The sequence below is a fragment of the Ambystoma mexicanum genome, chromosome 2q (assembly GCF_040938575.1).
Source record: "Ambystoma mexicanum isolate Mex_15411 chromosome 2q, UKY_AmexF1_1, whole genome shotgun sequence".
In the NCBI taxonomy this organism is placed as follows: domain Eukaryota; kingdom Metazoa; phylum Chordata; class Amphibia; order Caudata; family Ambystomatidae; genus Ambystoma; species Ambystoma mexicanum.
Genome location: NC_090924.1, coordinates 299,793,220 through 299,806,040, shown reverse-complemented (window position 1 = coordinate 299,806,040; position 12,821 = coordinate 299,793,220). Strand labels below are relative to the sequence as shown.

The 12,821-nt window shown below is 43.1% G+C and overlaps 1 protein-coding gene across 4 annotated transcripts in view; it reads right to left on the bottom strand.

Annotated features, from left to right (window-relative positions):
* LMF1 (lipase maturation factor 1) overlaps positions 1-12,821 on the bottom strand; it is a 2,253,577-nt gene that overhangs the window by 472,636 nt on the left and 1,768,120 nt on the right. For 3 of the 4 annotated variants that reach the window (XM_069647258.1, XM_069647257.1, XM_069647259.1), the window contains one exon: positions 6,376-6,798. The exons of the other annotated variant lie outside the window; for it this stretch is intronic. In XM_069647258.1, coding sequence (XP_069503359.1) covers positions 6,376-6,798 — 423 coding nt within the window. The remainder of the gene's footprint in view (positions 1-6,375; positions 6,799-12,821) is intronic. 4 annotated transcript variants of the gene reach the window in all.

Below are 12,821 nucleotides of genomic sequence, written 5' to 3'. Positions count from 1 at the left end.
CAATGACAGGTATATGGCTCTGGTGTTAGTACGTTGTCGCTCACGAACAGTCCATGAGAAAGTGTTTGTGTCGGAAAAGGGTGGGGGGGCGGTGGAGTTTCTAGATATCCTACCTGGTAGGATGGGGAAAGGATGTCATAAGGAAGGGGATACCACGTCTCACCCTTCGGTGTCCCACCTCCACTCCTGAAGCACCCCCCATCCAGGTGATCCTCCCGCACTGGTCCACCACCAGGAAATGGATCCAATAGTGGTGGCCGTGTCCTGGTCACCTGAATGACAGATGCCCGGGGACTAGCAGGTGTGACATACCTTCGGGTTTCTCACTTTATGTTCAAACCAGCATTTTTCAGGTTGAGAATCTTTAAGTATTTGAGCTCCCATGTTCTTCTTTGTGTGGTATTCGAGAGGTTACGTTTCAGGACCATCACTAACAGGTCATGCAGCGTGTGTCCATCTTGTGCGAAGTGTTTGCCAAATGGTGTTTCTGTGCTGTGGTTCAAGATGGTGTGTCTATTGTGAGGGCTCAGAAATGTGAGGCAGAGCATGTTGTAATGTTTTCTCAACAAATGCCATTTTATTGCTTTACAAGGTTGGATGAATGCCTCCCTACCATGACAAGGATTTCCCTGCCTAAAATAAACTAAAGGAAACAAAGGACATCTGTCCCTCACACTTATAGCTATGACAAATAATCAAGGAATAATCAAGGAAACACATGGCAGTTTAAAACATTAAGGAATTAATTCAAAATGTTACCACAGTCCGTCATCATAACCTGGGCGAATTCCCCTTCCCCAGATTTAAACATAGTTCAGCTTCACAGTTCAAGAAATAACACAAGGAAATCCTGATTCGCAACAAATGTTCCAGTACAGTTCTCTGAAACTTCCACTTGTTAACAAAAATGTTCCAACACAGAAGATATGAGTCTCTTCTTCTTCCTTAAACAGGTTCATAATTCCTCAATATCAACATTGATGGTCTCAGTCAGGATGATTTGCCATTTCAACAGCTCCAAGAAACACAACTTCTCTGGATCAGTCTTGCACAGCTCTTCCTCTAACTCCACAACAACACACACAATGCTTCTGTCAAGACCACTTTGTAGTACTCCTTCAACTTCTACTTGGTCTGCTTCCCTGCCAGTCCTCTTATCTCAAAAAGTTAAACAACTGAGTATACTCTCCTGCCCAAACAGCTTTTCACTACTACAAGTGCGTTTGTGGTCAATATCAATTTAGCAGCATTCAACACATTTCAAACCTTCAACAACTTTTCTGGGAAAACAAGATTCACATTGATGCTCTTTAATACTTTTCTGCAAATTATGCTCCTCTCCTTCTGGATACCTTTCTTCAGAAGGGCAGCCTTTTTGCCACAGTTGTTTCCCCCACTTCACAAGCCACTGTAGACTGATAGGGATAGGTTCTCTTCCTGCCTCTCCCCTGGTTTTGGCAATGTGTGTCTTTCCCACCTCTTATCTGTTGTTGTATACAATATGGGCAACACGTTTCAGAGTTTATCAATCTTGCATTAACCCATTTTTGCCTTTGGTAACACTGGTTAAATTATGTGTGATTTGTTTCTTTTGGCTTGGGAAATGCGTGTTCCAGTTAACTCTTAACCAAGTTAGCCGCATGGTTGGTTGGGATTTTGTCAGCCTTGTATTTTCAAAATGACAGTCATTTGGCTTTGGTATTTTAATGCTCTGCTGCTCTTTCCTCTTTCGGTGTTCAAAATCAATGGGGAAATCTCTCTCACTTATACACGAGTGTTGATTTGTAATAGTTCGGTATTCAAACAGAACGTGTGAACATCTTTCATTTACACGTGAGCACTTCTGCTGCTGCTTTACCTCAGTTTTGCTTGCCTGCAGCCTGCTACCAACGCGCGAGCGAACTGAGCACTCTGGGGTCACTGGTAGCCCATGAACTCGCCTGATCAGATGCTTAGCTCTGCTCCCCTCGCTGCTCACAGGACATCGTCCACTGTGGCTCCTCACGACCCAACAAACCTCTCTGATAAGTCTGCCTGCGCCAATGCCACTTGCAATAGGAGCCCCTCTCGCTCCAGAGGCCCTCCAGTGCACACGAGCTACCTAAGACCACCTTAAGATCCTCAGGTGCATAGCAGCCACCTGGGACAGGCTCCTGCATGCTTCCTGGTTTCCTGCTGCATAATCCCAGCAAGACAGGTCGCAAGGGGGAAAGTATCCATCCTGCACGCTTTCCGCGGCGCGACCTCTGCATTTCAAATTTTTTGAGTCACAGACCCTCTAAGGACCAGCAGCTGATATCTGCCAAGTCGTAGTCCTTGCATCCTCTTTCTCCTCCGGCTTCTGCCTGGGCTGCCAACACGAACGCTGCTGCTTCTGGCTTCTATTGTCACCAACAGCTCCAACTCTATGGCCTGCACCTTAGGGGGCCTTTGAAGCATCTCTGCCTCCCTCAGGTGTGGGTTATCAACATTAATGAACTGACCATTCCTACCACTTTGCGCCTCTTCCAACCTCTTCTTTGTCCAAGTACCTAGGGAATTATGGGACTTGAAGTCCCTAAAGGAAAAATCAGGCTTCCTTAATTCTGCTGTTTGCTCTTTAAATCCCAGTTTGTTCCTTATAACATCCTTTTCAGGAACATCTTAAGAATTAGTCATTAACCCTGATTGTACAGAAAAAGGTAATCCTTTTACGCTGGTGTTTTTCAGAACTTTCCTTTCACTGCCTATTTGGGTGTAAGGGGCGTTCTTAGCTTTACAGGTCTCCCAAACTTTAGAAGGGTTTTGATTTGTCTCCAGGTCTAGGAGTGTACAAGTGGGTTCACCTCTATTTGTATAGGTATCTCGTGGGCCAATCGGATGTTTATTACAACAAGCCTTTGCAGACTTTGGCATTGCTGAGCCAGGCTCCTTAGCTAAAGATGAATACCATGTCTCATCCCACTGAATCCATTTGATCCAGTGGGACATTTCTCCTCCTAGGTGATCCTTCCGCAGAGCAGCACCCCCACCCCCCGAAGGTCAGGATCAGGAAGCATCTGCCTTTCACTTTCCACCTGGGAAGAAATTTTATGCAGGGAATTAGTGAGGGATCCACAGGGTTTCATCACACTATGCAGGTTTGTTCTTTGATGTAGCTCGTTGCAAGTCTCACCAACATACTTTCCTTTGGGATATTTCTTGCATTCGATGAAGTATACCACATTGGATCATTTTCAATTGTATGTTCCTTCTATCTGTAATGTTTGGTTCTGTGGAGTTCTTAAAGCTGATTCCGTGCAGATGTGTTGGCAAGTTTGGCATCTCCTAACATTGCATGGATTGAGATTTTCCCTGTTGTCTCAGTTCTTGACCTGGTAGAAATGAGCTTCTGGCGACGGACCATGTAAGATTTTGATTGTTTTTATGCAATTAATGGGGTTTTCCTGAAGATGTCACTCAGCTCCTCATATCTGTTAAATACTGATTGTAGGTCCTTAACAATTCTATTTAGTTGTGTTAGTGCTGGATGATATGTGACGACCAAGTGTTTTCTTTCCGTGGTTTCACTGTCCCTGAAGCAGGTCATTTCTGGGTATTTATCAATTCCTGATCAAATTCCTTGTCAATTTGTCTGGCCTAGTGGCCCTTTTGCAAGAATGAGGTACAAAGTGGCAAATTGGTTGTCCCTTGTCTTCCTGTTGGCGCATATACATTGGTATCAGATGGTCTGGCTGTAGATGATAGACAGTTTTGTGTTACTTGGATGAAAAGTTGTCCTGTGAAAGTATTTATACCCATATGTTGGTTTCCTGTATACAGCTGTTTGTAGGTTGCTGAGGTAGTGATTCATAGAATTGTTTCAGGGAATCTTCACCTTCTGTACAAATCAAGAATATGTCATTGATGGTAAGTACAAAACCCTGACCAAAAATGCCAAGGTTCTGTGAATGACAAAACACCAAGTGATTACAAACCAATCCATCAACTGCTACCTAGGCCCAATTTGTTTCTTATGAAAAATAGAAGGCCAAATCTTAAACACAGGTAATAAAAGGTGTTATGTTTTTTTGTTTTGAACAATACGATGACATGGAAAGTTCACGTAACAATGAAAAAATATAACATGCACTCCATCAATACGCGGTTATCCAAATTAGGCAGTAGTTATAGTGGTCTTTAAACTGTCCATAAAGTACAGGCTTACAAATCATAGTATTAAGTACATTTTGGTATGGGACAGACATCTGGCGTTATAGTTAAGGATCTATTTTTAAAATATGTTTGAGACACCCAGAGAACTGATAGGTAAGGAATTATGTTTGACTTTCTTTCCCGATGAAAGCCATGTATCTTGTTTTGCACAGGGTTTGGACTGCTGGAACACTGGTACAATTGCCGAGGAATCATCTGCTTGAACAGAGAGAAGTTGGGACTATAACATACCAGAAGTGAATCCTTTGGGTGACTAATGCTTTGACATAACCAACCTTTTAGCATTTCTTTATAAAATCATTTAAAGAAAGAATGTTGATTAAGTGCAGGCGAGAAATATGACAATTGGCATAGGATTTGGAAAGTTAATAGAACATATTCTTGTAGAAAAGATATAACCTTATGTTGTTCCACTCCCCATACAACATCGCTTTATAGCTCTTCCTGATAGAAGGGATAAGATAGCATTTTGAGGTTTCACAGTTTTTTATAAGTTTAGTGTGCCGGAGCAAAAATTGATACAAATGCATTATGAATATATTTTTGACAATGAGGGAAAGACACTGGGCCTCATTATGACTCTGGCAGTAGCCGTGCCGGTAAATACTGCCACAGGAGTCATGAATTTTCTGGCACCCGGCAATGGGCAATTACCGGGGCATTACAGCCCCGGCGGACCCGGTAATTGCCCATTGCCGGGCCTCGTAAAAAATGACTCCCCATTCCTATTGGACTCAATGGGAATGGGGAGGACGGATGCACCGGCACCATTCATGAATCGTGCCGGTGCATCCATAGGGGTCTGTATGTGGCTGCCGTTCCGCCTGCCCGGTCAGACCTGGCGGGCTGAAAGCCATCCACTCTTAGAACTCGTAGTTTGCCAGTCTGGGAACAATGGTACCGGCAAGCTTACCGGTACCGTTGTTTCCAGAAATGCAAACTTGTAATGAGGCCCACTGTATCTATTGATCATCTAGTGTTCAGCTGTATAGGTCCAAAGAAAGAGCAGCTAGAAACATTGATTCCTCTGTGTGAAGAATATACAGAAGAAAGAGTCAGGAGAACCTTGGCAAAGGTTTGTATCGTTAAGTGTATATTCTTGATGTGACAGGCCACCATGACCGTGGTCTGAATTAAAGTATGTATATGTGTCAATGGTACTTGTAAACACCTGCCCATCTACAATGCTATAAAATAAATGATACATTCTGTCACATGGTAATGGGTTGCTTTCAAGGTGTACATTTCAAAATATGTCCTATGGAAATATATAGAAGGATGAATATGCAGAAGGCACATTTGCAGCCACGAATGCTAAAAATGTTAATTCTGGTTATTCTGTAAATGTACAAAAACATGTATTTTTCAATATACTCTGTTCATGTGTAACTGAATCAAAAATCATAGAGGGTCAGACGTTCCTATTTTACAGCAGAAACATATCTATCAATGTCATAGTTTTGCAAATAGATGTAACGCAAGAAATTATGGGACTTTGGGCCTCATTACAACCCTCGCGTTAAGGGGTTAACGGCGCCGTAAAAGGCTGCGGTGCCGTTAAACCCTTAAAGCCAGATTCACACTTTAACGCCTGCTTTTTGCGGTGCCGTAATTAGCGCCTTCCCCATTCTCATTGAGCCCTATGGGCCAAAAATGGGAATGGGGAAGGGGCCATGGTGAATGGGGATTTACCGCCCCGCCAACCTTGGAATGGGGCGGTAAATCCGCCATCCACCATGGCGGAATCCGGCATGGACCATGGTGCTAATAGCACCATGGTCCAACGCCAGGGTTGTAATGGGGCCCTTTGCCTTTTATTATCTTCTTGGATAGACTAGCAAAAACATTGCATGCCCAACTCAAATCACACCCCCATTACAGAGATAGGAAACCATGGGCATCCCAGCCGCGGCTGTGCCGCGAGTGGACCATAGAGAACACCTTGCAAAACAATCATAATAAAAGTTTCTGAAACAGAGAGTAAATGCGAATGCAACATGTCAGAACATCTCTCCATAAAATGCTGCAGACGGATGGCAGATGCAGAAATGCATGGGCTGTGTTCAGTCAACAGTATTAACACTGTGCTTCCCCCCATGACATGCCCTGCACTCAACATACAGAATTCCAGCCTTGAACCTGATTCAGCTACACTGAAATTCAGCTCACCCTGGGACATACCTGACTGGTCTCTAGAGACTGCAACTCCTAAAGCCTGGTAATAGCTCCTCTCTTCGTTCATTTGCTGGTTCTGGCTCACCCGTCTTCTCTCTCTAGCCTGTGTTGTCCATGCAGATGCTCTGGCAGCAGACTGTAAAGCAAGCTCTTGAGCGAGCCCTAGCAAGTCCCACCGGGAGCTTCTCGTCCAGTAGCTTGATGGCCTTGAGTCTACAGGGACTGGATCGACGGTGGGGCTGACCAACACCCTTGACCCAAGTTCCTCTGGCTGTTCTCTGCTTTGTAGACAGATCTCGGGAGGCCTTTTGGCAGTCTCTCCCGACAAGAACCAGTGCATGTCTCTTGTAACTACTTCTGCTTCCTGCTGTAAACGACTTCTGTTTCTCCAACTCTGCTGGCGGGTTCTCTCGACCTGCTCGATAAGGACTGGACAGAATGCACATCATATGCAGAAGCACCTCTAAAACATGATAAACGCAGCAGTACTTTCTAGAAACGTGAATACAATTGAATGATCTAATAAATAATCTGTGTACAGGCTCAATAATTTTTATTACTCACATTTTACATTTTTAATAGCATACGCTTTGAAAACCAATACCCGTTTTCATCACTATAAAATATCCTGCACTGCACTTATTCTGCTGGTCCTGGTGCCTGTGGTTTATGATGTCTTTCAATCGCAGGACATTTTTGCAAACTCGTGCACAGGCTTTGGGAAAATATATATATATATATGGGATGACATGAAACATGTGAAAACCATTCCAGTTTAACAAGCGCCTTCTCTAATTCCGTGCCTGTCTGTGTACCTGATTTGTAGCTTGTTCAAAGAGACATGCATTTCAGATGCCAAATTCAAAGAACAACATGGATCCCTTGCAGCAAACTCCTGCAATACAGTACAAACAACGATAACATCCAGAGTTGGAAGCCTTTTACAAGATTTCTCAGGAACTACAATCCATTCTGCAATAAGGCAAAAGACTGAGGTGTTTTCCTCGAGATGAGCCTCCTTGCATTCCGACAATCAGCCATTGTGAAGCAAGCAACATACAAACAGCACAGAAAAGGAAACGGGGCCATACAAGAAAAAAGATGCCCTATCTAGCCACATACCGACAGTTCGGATATAATCAAGATACATGACATGGGGCAGGAATATAAAATTATGGGGTGTTTTACATGTGCATCAACAACATTGCATACTTGCTTATGTTCACGAAATGCCTCAGGAGGGTTACTATGTAGGGTAAACTGGTCAACAACTACATAAGTGCATGGACCTCAGAGTGTCAAGAGACGCACAAACTACAGTTCAGTTAGTGAGCGTTTCTTTAGATGAAAACCCAACCCTAGATCTTAAATGAGCTGCACTACGAGGTAATCTGAGGACTAAAAAAAACAGGAAGACTAATGAATTTAAATGCATGCAGATTTTCAATATCTTGACAGGGGGCTTTAACAGACATTGCAGGATTTATGAATAACTAACACAATTAACAGACGCGTACTCATTCCACTCATAGAGAAGCAGGAGTCACACCATTCATACCTGACACTTTCTATCAATTATTCTATAGCCTTTCATTGGCATCATCTGACTGACACTACACCAGCCTCACCAGCCTCTCTGAGGCAATGGCTCATGGCCAGAGTCACTCCAACCCATCCGTTTCATCCCTCAAAAATACCCAGCCTCTCAAGCTTCCCAGAGGCCTGTGAGAGCCCCTGTCTCATGTCAGACCCTGTCCTTACCGCATGCTTCTGATGGAACGCAATCCTGATATAGTATTTGACACACTCTTACCACACGAGACTCCATGAATCAAAGGTCTAACACATGAATGATTGTGCCTTCCCCCAATCGGCCTTCTAGAGTCGCAAACCTGATAAGTGGATGATTGTGACAGCACTGGTCTTGCAAAGGTACAGGTCTGAAACATGCAGACCTTCAACAAAACTGCACCTAGCATGACTGACAATATCCCACTTCTTCCTGCCTTCACGAGATCACTCAACAAGGTACACTGTCTGTTCCTGCCACACTTAACACTGCAAATTCGAACCTGGAATACTGCAATGCATTGGAGGGTTCAACCTCTGAAATGCATGGCTCTCTGAACAAGCTACAAATCAGGTACACAGGCAGGCAAATAATTGGAATTCCACAAGGGGCTAGTTAAGTTGTAAAGTTTTTCAAACACAGTAGCCTTGTGGTCAACTGAGCTCCCACTAAAGGTACCTGCTTGTTATTATGTTCCTAGTTTTGGCAGTAGTTATAATACAGCCTTAGACTGTTTAACTTAGCAACTTATTTATAATCAATACTCTTCGATCTTATTGTTTTTGACAACCTGGGTTATATGGGTCTTTAGGCCAGTAGGCTTTTCTTTTAACCGCATGTACTCAACTGAACAAAGACTTGGCTACTCAAAGTGCTAGTGTCATGGCAGCACGCTAATGACCTCATTTCTCTGCGCTCACAGGTTGAACAGGAAAGAGCATCAGGGTGAAGCGCATAATCAAAGACTATTTGCCTGTTCTGCCTGAGATGCTGGATTCAGGCCATTGTACTAATAGTTTAATAGCTTAACAATCTCAACCCCCTCTATTGTTATACTCATCATTCCTATCTCTACATGTCAGGCTTGGCCTATGTTATCTTATCTTATCTTATCTGGAATTTGTATAGCACCTACTATATCATTTGAACGGTCTCCAGAAAACCAAGATGAAATAATTGTGATATCAGCACAAGAAGTAATTGCAAATGAAACTCCATGGAAGAGGAGTACACAGCAATCATATAAGAGACGGAGAAGTGAAAGGCGGAAAAACCAAAAACCAAAACACATGTCCTCTAAGTCTAGATGTAGACAGGACAAGAAAAGAAAAAAATATGAAGGGTTCAAAAATAAGGAGATCAAACGTAAATAGCTTTGTAAAGGGGATCTCGGACCTGGGGGATAACCCAGAAAATCATATCGAACTGGAAAAGAAAGAACAGAATCTGGATCAGGGCGGACCTGTATCAAAAAAGCAAAAAAAACAACAAAAGAAAAAAATTCCTGCTAATATTGTTCCAGAAAAAGTAAAAAGTAGAAATGGACAAAAAATCAACGGGCGCTCAGACAGAAGTAAAATCAACAAATGTAGACAAAAATCCACATCAGCAGGACACCGTCAGATCAAAGACAACAGGGAAGCTGCTAAAACTTGCACCAATATTCTTACCTAAAGAGAAAATTGTTTCTAAAGCCCTAATACTGAGAGAGACCGGTTTGAGGATTGCCCCAATATTCAACATGACAAGAGCAAAATCGGGAAGTCCAGTTGACACACCGGAACCTCAGACAGACTATTCACAGGGCGAGACCAAAGATTCTTTACCCAATTTGGAGACTAAGAAACCAGATCAATGTGTAGGAACTGGAAATGAAGGGAGCGGGACTCCATCATTGACAACACAATCTTCTGAAGTTATGATTGAAAATACTATGAACTCCGAAAAAGAGCTAACACCTTATGCGGTCCCGAGACTTTGGTTTACTAATGAAGAAAATCGACAGTCTGGTAAACCTTTGAATAGGGGAGCGATTTTGTTATTAGTAAAAAAAACTTCCCGAATTATATCTATTTTCAACAAAAGATATTGATTATGTTTGCTTTCCAGAATCGGGCCGCACCAGTTTAGCTGAAGTTGGATTTATTTCTAAAATGGGAGTTAAGGCTTTTCTAAATGTGAGAGAAAAGTTGCGTTGTTTAGGTCTCGAAGTGAATGATAAATTGCCGTCTTATGACACAGTAGATGAAGGAGCCGAGGAAAATGGAGCTGCCCAGGAAAAAGTTCCTTTTGTACAAGTCAGACAGCATAAAACGAAAGATGGCCAATCCAAAGAGGGGTCCCAACCACTATCCTGGACAATGCTACCAGGATTAATCATGCAAGTATGTCAGAAGCTGGGGCTAGTGCATCGCATCTCTTTAGTAGCAAAAACCTAAAAATCACTAGTTGGAATACACAAGGCTCTAGCTCATTTAGAAACAACGAAATGAGAGCCTTGTTATTCGGGGAGAGTGACTTGATTCTACTACAAGAAACCTGGTTAGTCAATACACCAGAACTGGAGGGTTTCAACCTGGCAATTCAACCAGCATATAGTAAAGCCAAGGGTCGACCTAAGGGGGGTTTATTGATTGCTTGCAGAAGGGCTTTATTTAATGAAATAACAGCTATACCCTATAAACAAGAAGGAATTCTCGTGGTAAGAGCAGCCACTCCTCCCGGTAACGCATCATTTAAGGAGATAATAATTATCAATTTATATTGGAACCCGGCCAGGGAAAAATTACCGGAATTTCTAGAATCAATCTCGGTAGTCCTTAGTGACATCAGGATTACCTTCCCCAGGGCCTTTATAGTAGTTGCAGGAGACTTAAATTCACAATGCATTAAAATTAAACATAAGTCTGGCAGGGAAGAATGAAAGAAATAACAACCAGTGGCAGAAAGTGGTTAGATTTCTATGACGAATGGGATCTAAAACATTTAAATGGATCGGTAGAAGGGGATGTACCGCCTGCCACCACTTGGGGGAGGGCGGACACAAAGTCTACATTGGACTATGTCTTCTTATCCACAAACTGGTTCGGGAAATGTACACACTTTGCCGTTAAAGACAGGGGTACAAGTGACCATAAGCGATTGGTAACACAAATAAGTTGCAGCTGTAGGGACACAATAGAGGTGTGGGACAATCGAGTAGTCGTAAATGCCAAGAAAAATCGCCTGGTTAAATATCAGAGTGAAGGTGCTCGTCTAAATGATGGTCTGGACAGACTCCATAACTGGGATTGCCCCAAAGTTTTATATCAAAACTGCATGCCGCTCACTTTCCACGACTTCATATGGTCAATTGATTGCCCAAAGAGTATCCAGAAGGGTGATCAGCAAACCCATAAACATCATTTTGATGAAGCAATCTGGGAAAGAAAATGTGAGACACAGAGACAACTAAGATTAGCAAGAAAGACGGCAAGGAGTAAATTAGACCTTGTAGTGGAGACAAGAAAAATTAAAAACAACTTTAGGAGTTGGTCCAGACATCATAGAGAAGAGCTGTGGCAAAACGATGGAGAATAAATGTTGCGTGCTCTGCAAAACAACTTGTCACGTAACTTTTGGTCTCTTATCAACCCACTCGAAATTGATCAAGACATAGCTCAAACGAATAATGTACCATTTTTGTGGCAAATACCACAAACCACAGGGAGCGTCGATCTTCAGGGGTGGAGGTGGAAATTTGGGGTTGAACTTTGATAGAGAGGATGTCTTGAACTTGATCAATAAATCCTCTGCGTCTAGATCTGCGGACCCCAATGGCCTCACCTATCAAGTTTTCAAAGGAAATGGGACGTTGTGGGCAGAAATCCTGTATACATTATTTAGGGGAGTGATAGACAATAGATCGATTCCCCCTCCTGGAGGTTGGCGATTATAGCCCCCATTTTCAAGAAGGGAGATCGTAGAAATCCAACAAGTTACAGGCCAATTACATTGTTGGATGTGGAGAGTAAGCTGTTTACTAGTTTAGTACTAAGAGAATTGGAAAACTGGGCAAAAGAGAATAACATAATTCCCAAACAACAAACAGGGTTTAGGAGAGGCCACTGCACATCCTTGAATGGTATTATACTAGCCTCCCTAACAAACCATAAAGATAAAAAAAACGTAGGTAGACTTTCAAGCGCCTTTGACATGGTGAATCGGGATAAGCTCTGGGTTAACATGGAGCAGAAAGGTGCTCCGAAAACTCTGTTAAACATTCTAGTAAACCTCCACGAAGGAAATTCAACTAGAGTAAGACTAAATCTAGCGGGACACCTGTCAGATTACATAAGTATAAATAGGGGAGTAAGACAAGGGTGTATGGTAGCACCATTCCTCTTCAAGTTTTATCTGGGAGACTTTGGACAGTTTATAGAGTCCTCAGCATTGGCAAGCCCTAAGGTGGGCTCATTAGCCATTAAATGGCTTATGAACGCAGACGACATTGTCCTACTAGATAGGACTCCTGTCGGTCTGCAAAGACTGCTAAATGCACTTGATTCATACATGAAAATAAATGATTTGGTGGTAAACCCGGAGAAATCAAGGGTTGTTGTCACCCGCAGGCGTTCCGCTTGGCGGCTTCTCCCGCGTTGGAAATTAGGACACAGGTATGCAGGGCACTAGTCCCTCCTTTGTGTCCATCACGCTTCTTCCTCACGACGCGGGGCCGCTGGGAGTATAATTACCTTCCCGGCCCAGCGGTCCCTGCGTTGCAACTGTCCAGTGGAAGCCCTCGTTGCTTCCTGGTTCTTCGCTCCTACCCCGTTCAGCTTCCGTCTACTCTGCTCTGCTCTGCTCTGCTCTCGCGCCCCTTCACGGCGTACGTTTTTTCTCT